Source organism: Oncorhynchus kisutch, linkage group LG4 (assembly GCF_002021735.2).
Source record: "Oncorhynchus kisutch isolate 150728-3 linkage group LG4, Okis_V2, whole genome shotgun sequence".
Lineage (NCBI taxonomy): Eukaryota > Metazoa > Chordata > Actinopteri > Salmoniformes > Salmonidae > Oncorhynchus > Oncorhynchus kisutch.
The window spans coordinates 31,490,451-31,511,453 of NC_034177.2; the positions used below are offsets into that span (position 1 = coordinate 31,490,451).

The 21,003-nt window shown below is 41.8% G+C and overlaps 3 protein-coding genes across 3 annotated transcripts in view; 2 read left to right on the forward strand and 1 right to left on the reverse strand.

The window, feature by feature from the left end:
• Window positions 1-6,422, forward strand: part of sema4ba (sema domain, immunoglobulin domain (Ig), transmembrane domain (TM) and short cytoplasmic domain, (semaphorin) 4Ba) — an 82,156-nt gene extending 75,734 nt beyond the window's left edge. The window contains exons 12-15 of the mRNA XM_020480779.2: window positions 80-195; window positions 675-832; window positions 1,194-1,285; window positions 1,573-6,422. Coding sequence (XP_020336368.1) covers window positions 80-195; window positions 675-832; window positions 1,194-1,285; window positions 1,573-2,348 — 1,142 coding nt within the window. The 3' untranslated portion in view covers window positions 2,349-6,422. The remainder of the gene's footprint in view (window positions 1-79; window positions 196-674; window positions 833-1,193; window positions 1,286-1,572) is intronic.
• On the forward strand, window positions 4,661-18,746 carry LOC109889381 (ras and EF-hand domain-containing protein). The gene is made up of 17 exons (XM_020480781.2): window positions 4,661-7,619; window positions 7,786-7,935; window positions 11,148-11,238; window positions 11,657-11,752; window positions 11,956-12,033; window positions 13,437-13,552; window positions 13,652-13,720; window positions 13,943-14,024; window positions 14,136-14,200; window positions 14,294-14,489; window positions 14,574-14,684; window positions 17,111-17,264; window positions 17,350-17,431; window positions 17,581-17,695; window positions 17,866-17,979; window positions 18,065-18,141; window positions 18,223-18,746. The coding sequence occupies exons 1-17, from the start codon at window positions 7,309-7,311 to the stop codon at window positions 18,323-18,325; spliced, it is 2,010 nt and encodes a 669-aa protein (XP_020336370.1). The 5' UTR covers window positions 4,661-7,308; the 3' UTR covers window positions 18,326-18,746.
• LOC109889390 (small EDRK-rich factor 1-like) lies at window positions 18,687-20,370 on the reverse strand. The gene is made up of 3 exons (XM_020480799.2): window positions 20,078-20,370; window positions 19,367-19,472; window positions 18,687-19,249 (listed from the first exon to the last, which is right to left on the reverse strand). Exons 1-3 carry the CDS (start codon window positions 20,229-20,231, stop codon window positions 19,177-19,179), a joined length of 333 nt encoding a protein of 110 aa, XP_020336388.1. The 5' UTR covers window positions 20,232-20,370; the 3' UTR covers window positions 18,687-19,176.
• Window positions 20,371-21,003: the final 633 nt, after the last annotated feature.

Consider the following 21,003-nt stretch of genomic DNA (forward strand, 5'->3'; position numbering starts at 1 on the left):
CCCCCTTTCCTGTTCTGTATGAGAGGCAGAGCTCTAGCAGACATTAACCATCTACTGTTCTGTCATATGTCTCTGGCAGATGACGGAAGACTCCACAAAGCCATTAATGTCAACAACAAGATGCACATCATTGAGGAGATGGTGCTCTTCACTGACCCCCAGCCTGTAGAACACATAGAACTGGAGTCTGAGAAGGTACAGTACAGAGTGTAGAGTGGGAACTCTGTTTATTTCTGAAGCATCTCCTCATAGTGGTAGTAATATTGAGCTCACTAAATGTCAGCACTATCAGCTTAGGGGTCCCATGAGCCGTGAAGAGAGCCGGAGCTTGAAGGGGAGCTCAGCTCACATTCATTGGGATAATTGCATGCAACTTCCTATCAGGGGAACTGAAAACAGATGGGTTGTAAACGGCGTGTGACCCATCATGAATCTTGTCCTGTGTTACTCTGTGCTGTTACTCTGTGCTGTTACTCTGTGCTGTTAGCCTGTGCTGGTAGCCTGTGCTGGTAGTCTGTGCTGGTAGTCTGTGCTGTTAGTCTGTGATGTTACTCCAGCATTGGGTTCGTAGAGGGGATGGTGTTGATACTATATTAAAGAGGGGTAACTATGTGAATACATGACCTAGGCCTATTCCTCCCTGGCATCTGACTGTCTGACTGGTCTATCTACAGGGCCTGCTGTTTGTGTCCTCCTACTCTGGCCTGGTGGAGGTCCCTGTGGCTAACTGCTCCAACTACCAGAGCTGTGGAGAGTGTGTCCTGTCCAGAGACCCTTACTGTGCCTGGACAGGGAGGCAGTGCCTGGATGTCAGGCTGGCTCCACCAGATAGGTATGGTTCATCCAGACCACCAACCATTATACTTTACATTTCCATGGTCCACTCAGAGAGATGTAGGTGTTACTCATCAAATAAATACTAGCCTTGTATTGGCATGTAAGAGATAGGTATAAACTATTTTGATGCTAAGCTCTCATAATGACTGAAAACTTTCCAGAACATTTGACTACTCAAATGACTACTCAAACTACTAGTGACAATACAGGAAAATGCTCAATGCTGTCTGCTTACATGCTATATGTGCAGACTAACACTGTAGTCTGTCAAGACCATCTATGTGTAGATTGATAGTGCACGTTAGAGCTGTTCTGAGACACCCATTTCTCTGATTTACTGTTGTCTGTTTTCTCAGCCACTGGCAGCAGGATGTGGATGAGGCAGACACATCAGTTATCTGCAACAAGACACAGCCCAGCCCTCGCTTTGTTAAACCCCCACCCACACGTAAGTACGGTACCATACCATCTGCTCCTGCTGGACTAAATCCTTTCGGCTCTATACTGTACCACTGTGCTCTACTCTGGGACTGCTGCATTTAAATTAACATTTTGCTGACAATTTTATTCCGATATTCCCTTACCATCATTATTCGTACCCAGCTCATTTAATTTATTCCTTCTCAGCGCACTCCTACTCAGCTACCACAGTGATATAATAATGCAGTTTGTTCAAACTACCTGGGATGGACTTGCTTTCACAAATGAAAAAGCCATTCCTTTTGTTGTCTGCAGGGATGTCTTCATGCCAGGTGATAATGATCCCAGCCAACACATTCAAAGTGCTGCCCTGTAAGCTGCGCTCCAACCTGGCCGAGAGGAAGTGGGAGTACAGTGAGGGTGCAGGTCACTTCCTGTACCCCAGTCCTGAGGGAGGTCTAGTGGTGGTGGCCCAGGCTGACAGACAGGAGACCTATGAGTGCTGGTCAGTGGAGGAGGGCTTCAGGCAACTCCTGGCCAACTACTGTGTGAGAGGTGAGGCCAGACAGGAGAGCACCACCCTGATCGGCCACTCACGCACCCCTCTGGTCCCCCAGGAGGAGCCAATCATCCTACCTGGAGAGACCCGCTCCCCACAGATCAACACCAAGACCTACTGGAACGAGCTGATCGTAGTGTGTGCCCTGCTGGGCTTCTCCCTGGTGGTCTTCTCCCTGTTTGTGGTCTACAGGAACCGTGACCGCATGAAGTCCATGCTGAAGGAAGGTGAGTGTCCTAACATGCAGCAGAAGAAACCCAGGATAGTGGGGAAGCCAGCAGAAAACTTGCCTCTGAATGGCAACAACACAGTTCCAGCATCTGTGTCAGACCACAAGGGTTACCAGACCCTCAATGACAACTACATCTGCAACACGCCGTCACATGAATGCTCATCACCAGACAACAGCAAGAGCTTCTCAGAGTCAGAGAAGAGGCCTCTGAACTTGAAGGAGAGCACTGTAGAGATCTCGCACACCTGCCCGCGGCCTCGGGTGAGACTGGGCTCAGAGATCAAAGACTCCATTGTGTGAGGACGGCTTTGATCAACTTGAGCAGGAGATAAAACTGTAATGCAGAGTGACTAACTTTGAACTGTAAGGAAAGAGGGGACTATAAGTGAAAGAAAAGAAAAACACTGAAGGAGGGAACACTGAAAACCGCCAACCTCTTCGCAAAGAGGGACATTTCATTACACTGATTTTGCACATTTGTCTTTTTCATTTTGTCCCTATAGTCAGTTCTCATTTCTTTGTTCAGTGACTCTTCTTTCTCTAGTGCATCTGAAGCACAATGAAGAGAAGCTGATACAGATTGCCTTCAGACTATTGAAGCCGTGGAATTATGCTCATGGTGGGTATAGGACACATACAGCTGATATTGTCCTTCTGTAACAATTTGTATATGGTTTAGTCATGTTTGTATGCTTTGCCACTCAATCCGTCCAAATACTCTGTTGGCATTGAATTGAAAGTAGAGAGATACTCTATGGGTCAACAACTGACCCTTAACTCTCCCACCTACATCCATAAGCATTGGCTTAGCCCTGCACTGAGACAGACTCGGTGCATGGATAGCAGTGGAATAAACAACCTCGTATTCAAACATTAGATCATTAGGCCTATGACTTAGTTATAACAGCAATTTTTTACATCTTTATATAACTAGGCAAGTCAGTTAAGAACAAATTCTTATTTACAAAGACGGTCTACCGGGGAACAGTGGGTTAACTGCCTTGTTCAGGGGTAGAACAACAGAGGTTTACCTTGTCAGCTCGGGGATTCAATCCAGCAACCTTTCAGTTACTGGCCCAACGCTCTAACCACTAGGCTACCTGCCGCCCCTATTAAATTAAGGCAGTTTAAACTGTACATAAACCTCAATGCAGCATAACCAGACAGGCATTAGAATGGTATCCACTGGTCAAGAGAAGGGCTAGCAGTACCAGAGAGACATGGAGAGGAACCAATGAGGAATGAATGAAAGAGGTAGTGACCACCTGGAATGAGGTGAGGTTAAAACAGCACACAACAGAATAACATAACACTGGAGAGGTATTGTTGAGGCCCACTGCTCTGCTCCACCAGAGTGGCACAGATGGGGTTTGTAAGTCCCAAAGTATTGGAGGATATGGTGCCTAAGTTGTGTAAGATTGACATTCACAGGTTTGAAATGTACTCTTGACATTCGGGAAGACCCTAGACCAGGTATTAACATATTGTTCATTGTGGAGCGTACAGACTATGCAAAGCACATCATGTGAAGTGGGGTGAAAGGTCACACCGAAATCTGATCTTGAGACTGCAAGCACATTCTTAATTACAGAGAATGAGAGGCATACTTACATGCAATTTAGTATGCAAGTGATTTTGAGCCATTTCTGTGTCATAGAGGCATGGGATGAGATAAAGACTATCACTAGGCCTGGAGTTGATGTAGCTAGGCTGAAGTCCCAGTATAAAATGGTTAATGACTAGTTCAGAGTGCCAGTCAGGAACTGATTCCTTCAATCCAAATTCAGTCACCAAGTTAAAGTGGGCTGAGACTATAAAAACCTGTTCACCACATTGTTTAGATAGCTCTGTTCTGGTCCTGTTATTCAGAGACCAGTAGACAGCAGAGTTTAGAAGAGCCAAAGGAAGAGTGGCAACAACAGAGAATCAGCCAGTGGGCTATGGAGCTCTTAGTGTCGTTGATGTGACACAGCCAGAGGCAACCAAGCTCCTGCGTGTTAATTTATGTAAACAAAGTGATTGTTGTGCCAAAAATAACTTGTTTTTAAATCATGCATCTTCTGTTTTCATCCTATCCAACACAACTGTCATGTCAAATCAATGCTTTATGTTTAATGGGCCTGACTGATTCAGCATGTACTGTACCGAACAGTATGTTCTTAGGCCATTCATAACGTAGTGCATATGAAAGCTGTCATAGTTACAACCATCACCTCTGGTTTAATGACACTAATGACTGTAAAATGTGATTTACTAACATGGAGCGAAAGGTCACACAGCCAGTTATGGACCAGTCAATGGAGGAATGTGTGTGTTAAAAAAAAACTACTATAGAAACCGATATTGTTAAAGTATAGAACCTGCAAAATATTTTATCATCCAAAAGCAAGGGCTTTATTCAGGCATTACAATACCCAATAACAGGTATATGTTTCCAGCTGTTCATGATGGGAAATAAATAATAATTATACATTTCAAATGAAAGAATATCAATTTCGTATTCCATAGATGTTGCTATGTCAGTGCAAAATTGTGGTAAATATGAACTCTTGCAACATTGTGTTGTGGAATGTGGTGATACAAGTATTCCAAAACTATTTCTAAGTAAAACCGTTTATTTAAGCTTATTCTAGATATTGAATTTTGTACAAGGGACAATTTTTAAAAAATGACAAAGTAGCTGTGCAAAAAGCATACTGCTAAAGGACTGCCATGTTGGCTGATTGTATATAATGTACATTTGTATTGTATTGGAGAAGACTGGTGAAAGTTGTATCATTGTGGTGAAAGTGCAGAACCAGCAAACACCTTGAGAATGCGTTGTTTTTGCACAGAATGTTGGAAATACTTAGTTTGGGATACAAATTAGGATTTTGTTGAATTATGTATTAAGTTTTCAATTGATTTTTTCATGCCTTTTAAGCAAAGTTAAAGAATCGAGTTGTACATCTTGGGATACTAAATGTGTTCTCCTGTCCTTGTGACATGAATTAATCACATGGATAACCTGGTAGCAGCAGCAGCATCACCTGCATGATATGTAAGACAGAATAGACTGTAGGACTCTACTGGGCATGCCCAACAATACAATTACAACACTTAGAGTGAATTCCTTTAGATTATGGCCAGTATCAGTACAACAACTCTGTTAGAATGGCTTCAACTTCAGTCACAATGTATTTCTGTGTTGACACTATTGCAAACCCTTGTATATGGAATTATAGTCTCAACCTGTACAGAAATCCCAAGGTCTGCACAACACTTGTGAACTCCATCAGGGTTTCAATGACTCCAATTGTAACAAAGATGAGAGGAGAAGAAGTTGAAACATTGTCTTGACAACTGAACATTTCATGATTATTTTTTATTTTGTGACAAAGATTGCAAGTGAAGAAATGACAGCTTGGATCAGATGAGTAAAGTTATCTAAACTCAATAATACATTAGCCGAATGTAGAACAAAATCAGCCTGAATATCTAGCATAATAGGTTCAGACATGCAGCATACAAATCTCTTGTTTGATCACTGCTCCAAATGAATATATACTTACATAAGATTTGAGACTGCTGTTATACGCTTCTACTGAGTTGCAGTAAGGCACCTCTGTTAGTTGAAGAACCACTTCAGCCAAGCCTTCTAATTGTGACAGTGTAACAAGTTTCTCTGACTCATGTCAACATGTCTTGTAAGTTTGTATGTTAAAATGCTTTGTAAATTGAGCTGCCAATGTAAAAAGCTCTTGTGAACTGTATTTTTTTATATTATACATCACTACTGTTTCAGTTGTTTTTATTGTTCTGTACATAAAAGCACTTTATTTACTTTTTTTTTTAATAAAGATAAATGGATACAATTAGTTTCCTATATGGTTCATGAACTCTATAGTTGTAATGCCACATGAAATTAGAGAATAACCTCAATTTAGACAGGATCCAGGACACAAGTTGCGCTTGTCACATTGCTGCACTTGATTATGAGGCAATACACCAATCAAACAAATGTTGAAAATCTGTCTTTATCATAAAGGTTCAGTCATTGCTAAATGGATCCAAATACTGTATTGGTGTAAGAAGTAGTTCCAGACTTGCCTGATTCTGCTCTTACACTGCCACTGTGTGGCCACAATATTATCAACAACTTTCAGAAGATTTATTGTAATGTAAAAAGGGATTTCTGTCATTACAGTAAGGAATGTTGTTATTGGTATGTTCTTTAAAAGCAGTATATGTGAGCCATTTTTATCCCCTCTGTTCTTTGATTAGTAAAATGTTAACAGTGACTGTGTCTTCTGTCAACACATTAGTCACATTAAGGTGGAGCACAGCGTTTGCTGACGCATTCCACCAGACTCAAATAAAAACATGCAAAGAACAGCGCGGAAAGTTCCTGTTGAACTTGTTCAGTCTTTTTTTATGGGGGCTTAATTCTTGCATTATCATGTAAAACAAATAAGCTAATAGTGTAGTTCTGTGTTTTTTTAGTAGTGGTGTTTCTGTCACAGTAGTAAAAATAAGTATGGCTAGGGATATCACATGGTAGGGTGGAGTTAATTACTGAGTATGCCTACAGTGTAACAATGGCAGGCAGGCAGGCAAGTATTCTTGATAAAGAGTGCAGTCCACACCTGAAAGGAAAATAGTCTACTTTGGTGTCATAGGTAGAATCCTTGCCACATCCTAGCAATGAATATACAATTATTCTCCACCCCTGTGCAAATACATCATATACTATTTTAAAATATTGTTGAGATACATTTCATTTAAATATTTTATTATGAGTGTTTTATACATGTAAATTGTGTATTTTGTTTAAACTTTATTTGTGATACCTACATCCACTCAATAAAAAATAAAGTATGTGAGTTGCATGACAACGTGTACAAACACTGACATTTTTAACAACAGTTAAAAAAAAAATATAGCCAAGTACAGGTGACGCACATTCTCAGTCTGATGTCTTGGCCCCAGCGCTGTCACGCCCATTTCAGGCAGGCTAAGCCAATCAGTGGCTTTTTGATTGTACAGCAAGTCTCCCGGTGAATATAGTTATCATTCGCGTGGGAAAAGTATTACTGCCTTCATCACTTCATACTGACGGGCTAAAATTCTGATCACTGGTGCGGGATAAGGTTACACAAATAAAGGTGGGGATAAAATGGTCACGTATTGCACCTGTTGCTAGCCTATCTTTTTTATTTTACACAAGGGTTTATTTCCCAAGGCGGACTTCATGTAACTTTTAAACTCGAAATACGAAGTCATGGACAAACCCAGCCTCCAGAGACTGTTTTCAGCGTGTGACATTAATAAATCTGGTGTGATTGAATACGAAGACTTTACAGTTGTTTGTCGAGAGCTGAATGTACCTGAAGACGAAATCAAAACTTTATTCAACAAATTCGGCGCTAGTGAAGATGGATGTATTAATTACAGCAATTTTTCATCACGGTTTCAAGAGGTTTCAGAAACATTGGATTTGGCCTCTTTTGGAGCGTCTCCTCAAAGTCAAGGGAGTCCCTGGGAAGAGTTCCAGAGCAGGATGGACGATGCAACCGGTCTCCTCTCAGGAAGGTAAATCTGGTGGTTAGTGTCAATTGTTTGACAGAAAGTTGCACCTGCTATTACAGCTCTTACAGTAGACTGTGGGTGTAATATGTAGATGTTCGTTCTGCGTTCATCCCTCTGTTTTTATGTCAAATGTAGAAATGATGGTTATCCATAATCTTTCATCTTTCAGACTGCGGGATCAGTTGGCTGAACTTCACCAAGCCATGTACATCTCAGAACCTTTGTTGTTGCAACAATATGAGGGACTTGTCGATGCTCTTGTCAGTGAAAGCAAGGACCACAGGCTTGAGAGTGAGCAGCTGGAAACCAGTTTGAGAAGGTAGGGATTGTGTCATAGCAGCATCTCTTGGCTCAGATTCCTCAATAAGAGGAAAACAATATATTGAGAAACAATCTACCAAACTATATTGTCTGAATTATGTTCTCTTCACGAATGGAACAAATGTATATATCAGTTAACTTTGTAATTTGCCTGTTTGTGTTACCAAAAACACAATGTAGTGTTTATGTTGTGGGATATCCATGCAACAATGTTTCAATCAAGATCAGGCTTGGGCTATTAATCAGTTAACATTTACAAAATTTGAGTATTGTTTGCGCCAGTATGCTTCCCACAGTAAGGTTATTAAAGTCACTCAATTGCATGTTGTGAACACTATGGAATTACCTGGATTTCTGCATAAATTGGTCGCCAAAATTTGATCTGATCTTCATCTAAGTCCCAACAATATAAACACATAGTGTGCTTAAACTAATAGCACACAAATTATTGTATTTTTCTTGTCTATAATGAATACATCATTTAAACATTCACAGTGTAGGTTGAGAAAAGTATGTGAACCGCTAGGCTAATGACTTCTCCATAAGCTGTCAGGAGTCAGCTAACCTGGAGTCCAGCCTTGCCCTATAAAAAAACACTCTCAAAATGTGAGTTTGCTATTCACAAGAAGTATTGCCTGATGTGAACCAGGCCTCGAACAAATGAGATCTCAGAAGACCTAAGATTAAGAAGTGTTGACTTGCATAAAGCTGGAAAGGGTTACAAAAGTTTCTCTAAAAGCCTTCAAATCAAATCAAATCAAATGTATTTATATAGCCCTTCGTACATCAGCTGATATCTCAAAGTGCTGTACAGAAACCCAGCCTAAAACCCCAAACAGCAAGCAATGCAGGTGTAGAAGCACGGTGGCTAGGAAAAACTCCCTAGAAAGGCCAATACCTAGGAAGAAACCTAGAGAGGAACCAGGCTATGTGGGGTGGCCAGTCCTCTTCTGGCTGTGCCGGGTGGAGATTATAACAGAACATGGCCAAGATGTTCAAATGTTCATAAATGACCAGCATGGTCGAATAATAATAAGGCAGAACAGTTGAAACTAGAGCAGCAGCACAGTCAGGTGGAAGTTGAAACTGGAGCAGCAGCATGGCCAGGTGGACTGGGGACAGCAAGGAGTCATCATGTCAGGTAGTCCTGGGGCATGGTCCTAGGGCTCAGGTCCTCCGAGAGAGAGAAAGAAAGAGAGAAGGAGAGAATTAGAGAACGCACACTTAGATTCACACAGGACACCGAATAGGACAGGAGAAGTACTCCAGATATAACAAACTGACCCCAGCCCCCCGACACATAAACTACTGCAGCATAAATACTGGAGGCTGAGACAGGAGGGGTCAGGAGACACTGTGGCCCCATCCGAGGACACCCCCGGACAGGGCCAAACAGGAAGGATATAACCCCACCCACTTTGCCAAAGCACAGCCCCCACACCACTAGAGGGATATCTTCAACCACCAACTTACCATCCTGAGACAAGGCTGAGTATAGCCCACAAAGATCTCCGCCACGGCACAACCCAAGGGGGGGGGGGGGGGCGCCAACCCAGACAGGATGACCACAACAGTGAATCAACCCACAAAGGTGACGCACCCCCTCCAGGGACGGCATGAGAGAGCCCCAGCAAGCCAGTGACTCAGCCCCCTGTAATAGCTCTAAAAGCCTTGATGATCATCAATTGTCTATAAATGGAGAAAGTTCAGCACTGTTGCTACTCTCCCTAGGAGTGGCTGTCCTGCAAAGATGACTGCAAGAGCACAGCGCAGAATGCTCAATGAGGTTAAGAAGAATCCTAGTGTCAGCTAAAGACTTACAGAAATCTCTGGAACATGCTAACATCTCTGTTGACGGGTCTACGATACGTAAAACATTAAACAAGAATGGTGTTCATGGGAGGACACCACGGAAGAAGCCACTGCTGTACAAAAAAAACATTGCTGCATGTCTGAAGTTTGCAAAATTGCACCTGGATGTTCCACAGCGCTACTGGCAAAATATTCTGTGGACAGATGAAACTACAGTTGAGTTGTTTGGAAGGAACACACAACACTATGTGTAGAGAAAAAAAGGCACACCAACATCAAAACATCATCCCAACTGTAAAGTATGGTGGAGGGAGCATCATGGTTTGGGGCAGCTTTGCTGCCTCAGGGCCTGGACAGCTTGCTATCATCAACGGAAAAATTTATTCAGAAGTTTATCAAGACATTTTGCAGGATTATGTTATGTTAGGCTATCTGTCCGCCAATTGAAGCTCAACAGAAGTTGGGTGATGCAACAGGACAACGATCCAAAACACAGAAGTAAATCAACAACAGAATGGCTTCAACAGAAGAAAATAGACCTTCTGGAGTGGCCCAGTCAGAGTCCTGACATCAACCCGATTTGAGATGCTGTGGCATGACCTCAAGAGAGCAGTTCATACCAGACATACCATGAATATTGCTGAACTGAAACAGTTTTGAAAAGAGGAATGGTCCAAAACTCCTCCTGAACGTTGCGCAGGTCTGATCCGCAACTACAGAAACGTTTGGTTGAGGTTATTGCTGCCAAAGGAGGGTCAACAAGTTATTTCCAAAGGGTTCACATACTTTTTCTTGCCACTGTAGATGGGGTGGAGTTGCTTTCACGGTTCGGAGGCTGCATTTCTTGATAGGATGACATTTCTCACCCAAGGAAGTACTCTTAAATGAGTTGCTAGTCTTGTTCTCCCCATTTTCCACTTGTAAACCTAGTTGTCCCTTTTTATATTTCCATTTAGGCCTAATCTTAACCCTTATGCAAATGAATGTGCCTGTAAGAATGTTTGCTAATAAGTGGTGAGACGTGCTGTATTTTGATTAATTCAATCTCACACTGCAAATCTCAGTCTTGTGCACCTGTGGTATTGGCCTCCTAGGGGCCCTCATGAGTCTCTTGACTGGCTGGACCAAGTGCTGTCACTTTATTATGATAAAACGCATTTAACTGAATAGTGTCCCGCCCGCTCAAAGTTCACCACTAGATGAAAACCAAAAGGTGTAGTTCTGTGTGCCGTGTTGCTGCTGTGTTTGAAGATGTGTTATTGCTTGCAAACCGTGCCTCACCTTCACCTTGTATTCTGACTCATCACTTTCGCTGGACTAGTGTTTGGGCAGTTGTTTTCCATTTGATGAACAACCAGGGCAGACATGTAAATGGTATGTACCTCTGTGTGCCGACAGAACAGAGGAGCTGAACACCAGTCAGTTGACAGAGCTGGAGGAGGACATGCAGCAGCAGTTTGCCTGTGTAGAGGTCAGGGTGAGAGAAGAGGTAAGTGATGTATTATGAGGACTTAGTTACTACAGTATATTCTACACATTGTGCTAGAAATAAAACATGTCATTCACTCTCATCTAGTATTTAAGAACTAAAAACAAAACAAAGCAAGCTAAGTCATTAAAAGGGCATTGGTGTGTTTTTTTTTTTTTTTTAATGGTGAGAAAAAGTTTAATATAATAGACTTGGGCAAATAGTTTGTTGGAAATTAAGATTAAACTGTTTAATTTCAAGAGGGGCCTCGGCACAGGTGTTTATCCGCATATTTGTGGTAGGGGAAGTACCTTTTAGAGAAGGGAGAGCAGTTAGCTCAAACTCTCACAAAGGCCCCTTTCTACAGTTTTGTGAAAGCCCCTCTTTTAGTTCAGAGCCAATGAGCAAAGTTGTCTCTCCTTGGGTTTCTTGTCTGTAGGAGCATAAGAGAATGGAGGGAGTCATGGCGGCACTCCAGAGAAGGCATGAGAATGAGGTGGCAGACCTGCATACTGTAATGGACAGGTTGTTAAAGGTAGGTGTCATCTATTTGAAACAGGTTTTGTGACATATTTCATATATTGCCCTATTATTGTTGGTGTTGAAAGGTTATTTAATCTTTCCCTAGGATTGCCACGCTTATGTTTGCAGTACTTTATTTAGCTAGATACAGGCAGTCTTAATTGTGAATATGATTTCAATTGATGCTTAATCTTAATGGAAACCTTTTCATTGTAGTCCCAAGGGGAATCTGAACTCAACAGTTCCAGGCAGGATGTTGACAAACTACAGAACCAAATAAGTGAACTGACTCAGGTACGTTGGATCAGTTAGACAACTGTATCTTCAGTCCCATTCGGAAAGTATTCAGACCCCTTGACTTTTTCTAAATGTTGCTATGTTACAGCCTTATTTTGAAATAAGCCTTACTCAGTACTTTGTTGAAGAGCCTTTGGCAGCGATTACAGCCTAGTCTTCTTGGGTATGACGCTACAAGCTTGGCACACCTGTATCTTCTCAAGCTTTGTCTGGTTGGATAGGGAGCATCACTGCACAGCTATTTTCAGCCCTCCAGAGATGTTCGATCAGGTTCAAGTCCGGGCTTTGGCTGGGCCACTCAAGGACATTCAGAGACTTGTCCCAAAGCCACTCCTGCGTTTTCTTGGCTGTGTGCTTAGGGTCATTGTCCTGTTGGAAGGTGAACTTTCGCCCCAGTCTGAGGTCCTATGTGCTCTAGAGCAGGTTTTCATCAAGGTTATCTACTTTGCTCTGTTCAATTTTCCTCGATCCTGACTAGTCTCCCAGTCCCTGCCACTGAAAAATATCCCCAAAGCATGATGCTTCGACCACCATGCTTCACCATAGGGATAGTGCCAGGTTTTCTCCAGACGTGACGCTTGGCATTCAGGCCAAAGAGTTCAATCTTGGTTTCATCAGACCAGAGTATCTTGTTTCTCATGGTCTGAGAGTCCTTTAGGTAACTTTTGGCAAACTCCAAGGGGGCTGACATGTGGCTTTTACTGAGGAATGGCTTCCATCTGGCAACTCTACTATAAAGGCCTGATTGTTGGTCACCTTCCTGACCAAGGTCCTTCTCCCCCGATTGCTCAGTTTGACCGGAGGCCAGCTCTAGGCAGAGGCTCGGTGGTTCCAAACGTCTTCAATTTAAGAATGATGGAGGCCACTGTGTTCTTGGGGACCTTCAATGCTGCAGAACTTTTTTGGTACCTTTCCCCAGATCTGTGCGTCGACACAATCCTGTCTTGGAGCTCTAAGGTTGAATGAATTTTCCGAATAGCGTGGTTTTTGCTCTGACACGCATTGTCAACTGTGGGACCTTATATAGACAGGTGTATGCCTTTTCAAAATCATGTCCAATCAATTGAATTTACCAAAAGTGGACACCAATCAAGTTGTCGAAACATCTCAAGGATGATCAATGGAAACAGGATGCACCTGAGCTCAATTTCGAGTCTCATAGCAAAGGGTCTGAATACTTATGTAAATAAGTTTATTTTTTATATTTGCCAAAATTTCTTCATCTGTTTTGTCATTGGCTATTGTGTGTGTGTATTATTATTTAATCCATTTTAAAATAAGGCTGTAACATAACAACAATGTGGAAAAGGGAAGGGGTCTGCAAACTTTCCGAATGCCCTGAATGTTATTTCCTGTGCACTTTCCAGTAATGTTGTACATATTACATTATGTATCCTCAGGAAAAGGAGCAGTTACGGACTTCTCTCTTCAAAGCGCAGACAAACGTCTCCATTCTGCAGGTAGAGATGGACAAGCTGAAGAACATGTATGCAGACCAGAAACTTCAGCATGAGAGGTGAGATCACCGACTTCACGTTCAGGTCCAATGGATCAAGTTCAACTCAGTAAATACAGACTAGTTGATATGAAATGTTGTATTTGTCTATTTTCACAGAGAAAGTGATGAACTGAAAAAGATGGTTATTGAATACCAGTCTTACTCCAGTCACATTGAAATTCTCCAGTAAGTCTGTCTGACCCGATTGATTGTTCATTAGTACAGTATGTCCTTTCATGATTGTTTTTGTTGTATCGTAGTCAAGCATAGCTTTGAGTCATGCATGCACATCCGTGCAGTGCACACCATATGCTCATTGTAATGAACGCTGACTCTACTCTAAAGGTGGCAGGCTAAAAGATTAGTTAAGCATCTGAAATGTTCTCTACATTGACTCCTTCCTATTAGGGCCATGAACAAAAAGCTGTATGACAGCAATGATGGCTTGCGCTCTGCCTTAGTCAACGATGTGGCATCAAGTAAAAGGAGGGTAAGTTTGGTTGTTTTCACTCAAGATAAAGAAGACTCACATTACCCCTTTTATATTTACATTTATACAACATTTATAAGGCATTAGTGTTACAAATCTTCCTCCCCACAGCTATCCCCCAACAATGAAATCCCAGCTCGAAGAATGAAGCCAGTTCGACAAAGCACGCTTATAAAGTACACACACTATATTCTTATCCAAGAAATCTGGACCTATTAATTGACCACTTAACTAATGTTTACATTTTTTCATCCCTATGTTGAGTCCAGTTCAGAGGGAGCGCACACAACTGTAGGATCCAGTAAAACGACCAACTCCCATGTAGCCAGCTGGGCTGATACATACCCAGACAGTGGTGTGTCCCTGCCTATGGACACTACTGAAAGCTCAGGCAGCGAGTCTGACAGTGATGACTCTACAGAAACAGTACACCACAGTTATTCATTTGTGCCCTCAGACATTGAGGTAAGGGTAACTACAAGGGTTGACCAACTATTTTATTAGTACGTTTCACATTCTAATAGATGAATGTACCTATTTCTGCACCAGATATCAGATGTGAAATTGGAAGCAAGTCAGGCAATACTGTCTGTAGCTCCCAGCAAAGCTAGTTCCATTGCGTCATCCATCCGGAGACGCTTGTCTGCTTTCCCAATGAAGGTAAGGCTTTGAGCTAAGATGCTCAGTTTTTAAGCACAGTAAGACATTGTGTAGGGAGGCTTATGTGGAATTGGTATATGCTGGTTCACTCCAGACTTGACTGCCCTTGACCAGCACAAAAACATCCTGTGGCGTACTGCATTAGCATCGAATATGCAACTTTTCAGGGAAGTTAGGAACCAATATACACAGGCAGTTAGGAAAGCAAAGGCAAGCTTTTTCAAACAGAAATTTGCATCCTGTAGCACAAACTCCAAAAATGTCTGGGACACTGTAAAGTCCATGGAGAATAAGAGCACCTCCTTCTAGCTGCCAACTGCACTGAGGCTAGGAAACACTGTCACCACTGATACATCTACAATAATCGAGAATTTCAATAAGCATTTTTCTACAGCTGCCCCTACCCCGGTCAACAGCAATGCACCCCCCACAACAACTTGCACAAGCCTCCCCCACTTCTCCTTCTCCTTCACCCAAATCCAGATAGCTAATCTTCTGAAAGAGCTGCAAATTCTGGACCCCAACAAATCAGCTGGGCTAGACAATCTGGACCCTATCTTTCTAAAATGATCTGCCGCAATTGTTGCAAACCCTATTTATTACTAGCCTGTTCAACCTCTCTTTCGTATCGTCTGAGATCCCTAAAGATTGGAAAGCTGCTGCGGTCATCCCCCTCTTCAAAGGGGGAGACACATTAGACCCAAACTGTTATAGACCTATATCCATCCTGCCCTGCCTTTTATAAAATCTTCGAAAACCAAGTTAACAAACAGATCACTGATCATTTCGAATCCCACCGTACCTTCTCCGCTATGCATTCTGGTTTCCGAGCTGGTCATGGTTTCCGAGCTGGTCATGGTTTCCGAGCATGCTCAAGGTCCTAAATTATATAACTGCCATCGATAAAAGACAATACTGTGCAGCAGTCTTCATTGACCTGGCCAAGGCTTTCAACTCTGTCAATCACTGCATTCTTATCGGCAGACTCAACAGCCTTGGTTACTCAAATGACTGCCTCGCCTGGTTTACCAACTACTTCTCAGATAGAGTTCAATGTGTCAAATCGGAGGGCCTTTTGTCCGGACCTCTGGCAGTCTCGTATGGGGGTGCCACAGGGTTCAATTCTCAGGCCGACTCTTTTCTCTGTATACATACATCAATGTCGCTCTTGCTGCTGGTGATTCTCTGATCCACTTCTACACAGACGACACCATTCTGCATACTTCTGGCCCTTCTTTGGACACTGTGTTAACTAACCTCCAGACGAGCTTCTATGCCATACAACACTCCTTCCGTGGCCTCCAACTACTCTTAAATGCAAGTAAAACTAAATGCATGCTCTTCAACTGATTGCTGCCCCTGCCCGTCCACCATCACTACTCTGGACGGTTCTGACTTAGAATATGTGGACAACTACAAATACCTAGGTGTCTGGTTAGACTGTAAACTCTCCTTCCAGACTCACATTAAGCATCTCCAATCCAAAATTACATCTAGAATCGGCTTCCTATTTCGGAACAAAGCCTCCTTCACTCATGCTGCCAAACATACCCTCGTAAAACGGACTATCCTACCGATCCTTGACTTTGGCGATGTCATTTACAAAATAGCCTCTAACACTACTCAGCAAATTGGATGTAGTCTATCACAGTGCCATCCGTTTTGGCACCAAAGCCCCATATGCCACCCACCACTGCGACCTGTATGCTCTCGTTGGCTGGCCCTCGCTTCATATTCGTCGCCAAACCCACTGGCTCCAGGTCATCTACAAGTCTTTGCTAGGTAAAGCCCCACCTTATCTCAGCTCACTGGTCACCATAGCAGCACCCATCCGTAGCACGCGCTCCAGCAGGTATATTTCACTGGTCATCCCCAAAGCCAACTTCTCCTTTGGCCGCCTTTCCTTCCAGTTCTCTGCTGCCAGTGACTGGGAGGAATTGCAAAAATCACTGAAGCTGGAGTCTTACATCTCCCTCACTAACTTTAAGCATCAGCTGTCAGAGCAGCTTACCGATCATTGCACCTGTACACAGCCCATCTGTAAATAGCCCACCCAACTACCTCATCCCGATATTATTTGTTTTGCTCCTTTGCACCCCAGTATCTCTAATTGCACATTCATCTTCTGCACACATCACTCCAGTGTCAATGCTAAATTGTAATTATTTGGCAACTACAGCCTATTTATTGCCTTACCTCCCTAATCTTACTACATTTGCACACACTGTATATAGATTTTTCTATTGTGTTATTGACTGTACGTTTGTTTATCCCATGTGTAACTGTTTGTATCGCTTTGCTTTATCTTCGCCAGGTCACAGTTATAAATGAGAACTTGTTCTCAACTGGCCTACCTGGTGAAGTAAAATAAAAATATGGTATCTGTTTTATTTTCCATAACCTAAGTAATGCTACTTGGTCCTCAGCAAACAGAAGCAGACCTTGTTGACACTGGTGGCCCTGAGTGCCCTGGTCCCATGTACCGGTTAGTTTTGGCGGGAGATGCAGGATCAGGGAAGTCCAGCTTTCTATTGCGGTTGAGTCTCAATGAGTTCAGGGGAGATATTCAGACGACGTTGGGTAAGTACATGTACAGTAAGTTTTTAGTAGTGGTAGAATAAATGCAGAAAGTGCATTGCTGTTTCCATTACAATGTTGTTCTTAGGAGTTGATTTCCAAATCAAGAAGATGTTGGTGGATGGAGAAAAAACAAACCTCCAGATATGGGATACTGCTGGACAAGAGAGGTATGTTTCTGTACATTGACATACTAAAAGCCTTATCAAAGTTGTTTCATAATGTGTCTTTGGTGATGTGGCTGTTAATCTGAAGTGCTTGAAGATTCCAAATGATCATGTAATATCAAAAACTAAACGGGATTTCCCTATTACTGTAGGTTCCGCAGTATTGCCAGGTCTTATTTCCGTAAAGCCCATGGAGTCTTACTGCTGTATGATGTCACTTCTGAAAGCAGCTTCCTTAATGTCAGAGAGTGGATGGACCAGATTCAGGTAACAATCACAGTGGATGGGTTTTATGGTCCTTGAGATAATAAAAACTTGGAATGGGATGCCAAAATAATGATTGTTTATATTTCAGTTTGAGACCATAATGTATTTCTGTTTATGATTACACATAAATCAGGAATTTAGTGAAAAACAAAGTGCCCTTGTTATCCCAGGAATCCACAGATGAGCAACTCCCAATGTGTGTGATTGGGAATAAAGTGGACCTGCGGGAAGATCGACCAGAGGGAAGCTGTGTCAGCACTGTTGATGGGGAAAGGCTGGCAAGGGTACAATCTCCTTTACCAGTCAAAATAACAGCTGTTCATGGGTCCATCAAATAAATATTAAATCACAATATTACATGTGTTTCAGACATACAATGCCCTGTTCTGTGAAACTAGTGCTAAAGAGGGAACCAATATAGTGGAGGCAGTACTTCATCTGGCAAGGTAAGAATCTTAATCTTCCCATCCAATCCCTACCACAAATACCTAAACTATAACTGAGCTCTTACCATTTTTTCCTAACAGAGAAGTTAAGAAAAATGTGAAACTGAGGCGGCAATCAGAGTCACAGGTGAAGTTGAGTTTAAGCAGTTCAAAGAAAGCTCTGACCAACTGCTGCAGAGTATAACCATGGAGGCCCATCACTTCACCCTATGGAATGCATCTAACTGGAGACAATTAACACCACAGCTTTTGTCATTGAGAACTTGTCATGCAGAGCTGTTTTGTGTAACAAATCTCCTGAGATTACTGTAGATATGTCTAAATCATATTTTAAATTTAATCAAAGTAATGGCACATAACTGACCTGGAGCATGTAGATCTCCAGAGATGTTTAATGAATGTATTTGAATGGGACGTGTACGGCTCCTAAATAGTTTGCATGTATCCGTTGTACACATCAGGAATTTACTGTATTCAGAAAGGCTCAGTTGAAACTACAATGCTAATGATGTGGTTAGAAACAAGTACATTTTACAATGGGGTGCTTTCAGTATTTATGTCAGCTGATTTTATTTGTTTTAATTGAATAAACTTTCTGTACAGAGGTGTGTGGTATAATTTGTTAGATTAAAATTCCCCAGATTGAATCTTTCATTAGTTTATTTGATTAATCTTACAGCACTGCATATGTTCATCCTCAATATAAAAGCAATAAACATGGTATAGAAACCATAAACCACTAGTTGTGTAACAATCTAGATGAGGAAATACAAAAATACAAGCTTTTTTGTAATTCCAAGTAGTGGAGTTTGAAATTCCTGCTCTTTACATTGTAAATACTGATTAACATTCGACCTGTGTATTGGAATAGGCATACGCATTAGTCCTTATTCATTTCCCAAACTATACTGTACCACCACCACAAAATATTACAAACTGGTTCTAAACCCCAGATTATGGGACAAAAGCAAGACCTGGTCATCTTTCAATAATGGGTAACATCTGAGAATAGTTGTGATTAGGCTCTGTATCCTGCTATTTGGCTTTCTCGTCGGCCGGCTTAGGGTCATTGGCTTTTTTCTGCTTCTGTTGCATTATCTCTGCATCCCTAAAGAAGACAGACAAAACAAATTGTTAAACCAAATAAAAACATGTCCTGGTTCCAGTGAAAGATTCTCACCTGTATACCAGGAGAACTTCCTAAAAGCCAATATTAGTGACTTACCTCAGCTTCCTCGCAGCTGCAGACATGCCATCATCAGCCTTCTTTCCCTTGTCATTCCCTTGTTTTTTGGCATTTCTAGCACGAGCAAGGTCACGCTGATTCCCCCCTGCAAAGAAATCGATTTGAAAGACCCAGGTGAGGAGAGTACAGTTGCAGAGTCATTGCTTATGTCTTACATTTTAAAGAATAAATTAAAACCAAGCATCATTAGCTAGTGGCCATCTACATCCCTGTATTGATCGTTTGGTAACGTAACTGGCTAGATAAAACAGTTAACGAATGGATAAGACGAAAATAACTGTTTAATCGATAAATATACGTACGCATAAGGCTAGGCAACTGCTTAGCCTGGTTTGTTATTGTGCGTGGCACTTCACGGGCCTAGACAGTTAACGTAACGTTAGCTAACGTTAACTACAAATCAGATCCTTCTTAACAGTTAATAATGAAAAATGATACATTTCATGGCACTAAAACAAATGTGTATGGTAACAGAAAACCATGTTACACTATACTTTCTAGTTAGCTATATTAACTTGGTTTTTTTTCACTTATCCAGTTCAAACAGATCGCTAACGTTAGCTACCTAGCATTGATTGTCTCTGATTTTATTTCTTTAAAACAGCAAAGCGCGATACGTAGCTAGCTAAGCTACCAACAAACACAACTTTAGCTTAGTAGCTAGTAAATAAAATATAGCAATATACTCACTTGTCATGTTGTTGTTTCTAGGTAAACGGTGTGGAGAAGGCTGCCAAGCCTGCCAGCTGTGCACCGACAATATTCGATTTACGTTACTGCGACTGAACGCCTTAATTACGAGACATCGCGAGAGTAGCGGTATTCTTGTAGTTGACGTCTGCATAATATCAGTACTTTATGCCGCATTCAAAACAACTGGGAACTCGGAAAATACATGAACAAATGATGACGTCAGTGATCTTCAGGTCAGAAAGTAGGAGCTCTAGAAAGAGGCCCGAGTTCCCGAATTGGAAGACCGTTCAAATATATTTTTTTCCAGTTGAAGCTCGTTTTTTCCGAGTTCCCAGTTGATTTGAACACGCTGAGGTCGGAAATTTCTGAGTTACCAGTTGTTTTGACGAGGCAATAGAGCCCCACAGTGGGGAAATGGTTCCAATCTTTTCCCCACCATTTGTTTTCATAACAATGTAAATATATCTTAGACAAGATGACTTTAATCAACATATTCAACTCTACTCTCAGATTCAAAAATGCTAATTAGCATGAAAATAGACATCACGTCAACTAGCTGCTAACTTTGCTAGCAGGTATTGTCAATTTAAAACTTGCACAAGACAGTTCACAGAATTGTCCATTAAAGAAATGTGGCCAATGTATTCATTACGAAATTTAGCTAACATTAGATAATAAAAAAAGGTTAAAGAAAAAGAATTAATCCAGATATTCTTACTTTTGACTCGATTCGGCAGTCTCATCCAGATCATCATGGCATTTGTAGTTGTTTATGACAGCCATATTAGCAGCTAATTAGCATTTCATTTTTGGAGGGTAAATGCAGGCGAATATATTGATTAAAGTCACCTTGTCCTAGAGAGATTTACACGATTATCAAAACATCACGCCAGGGTAAGCCTACACCTTCAAACACAGACCTT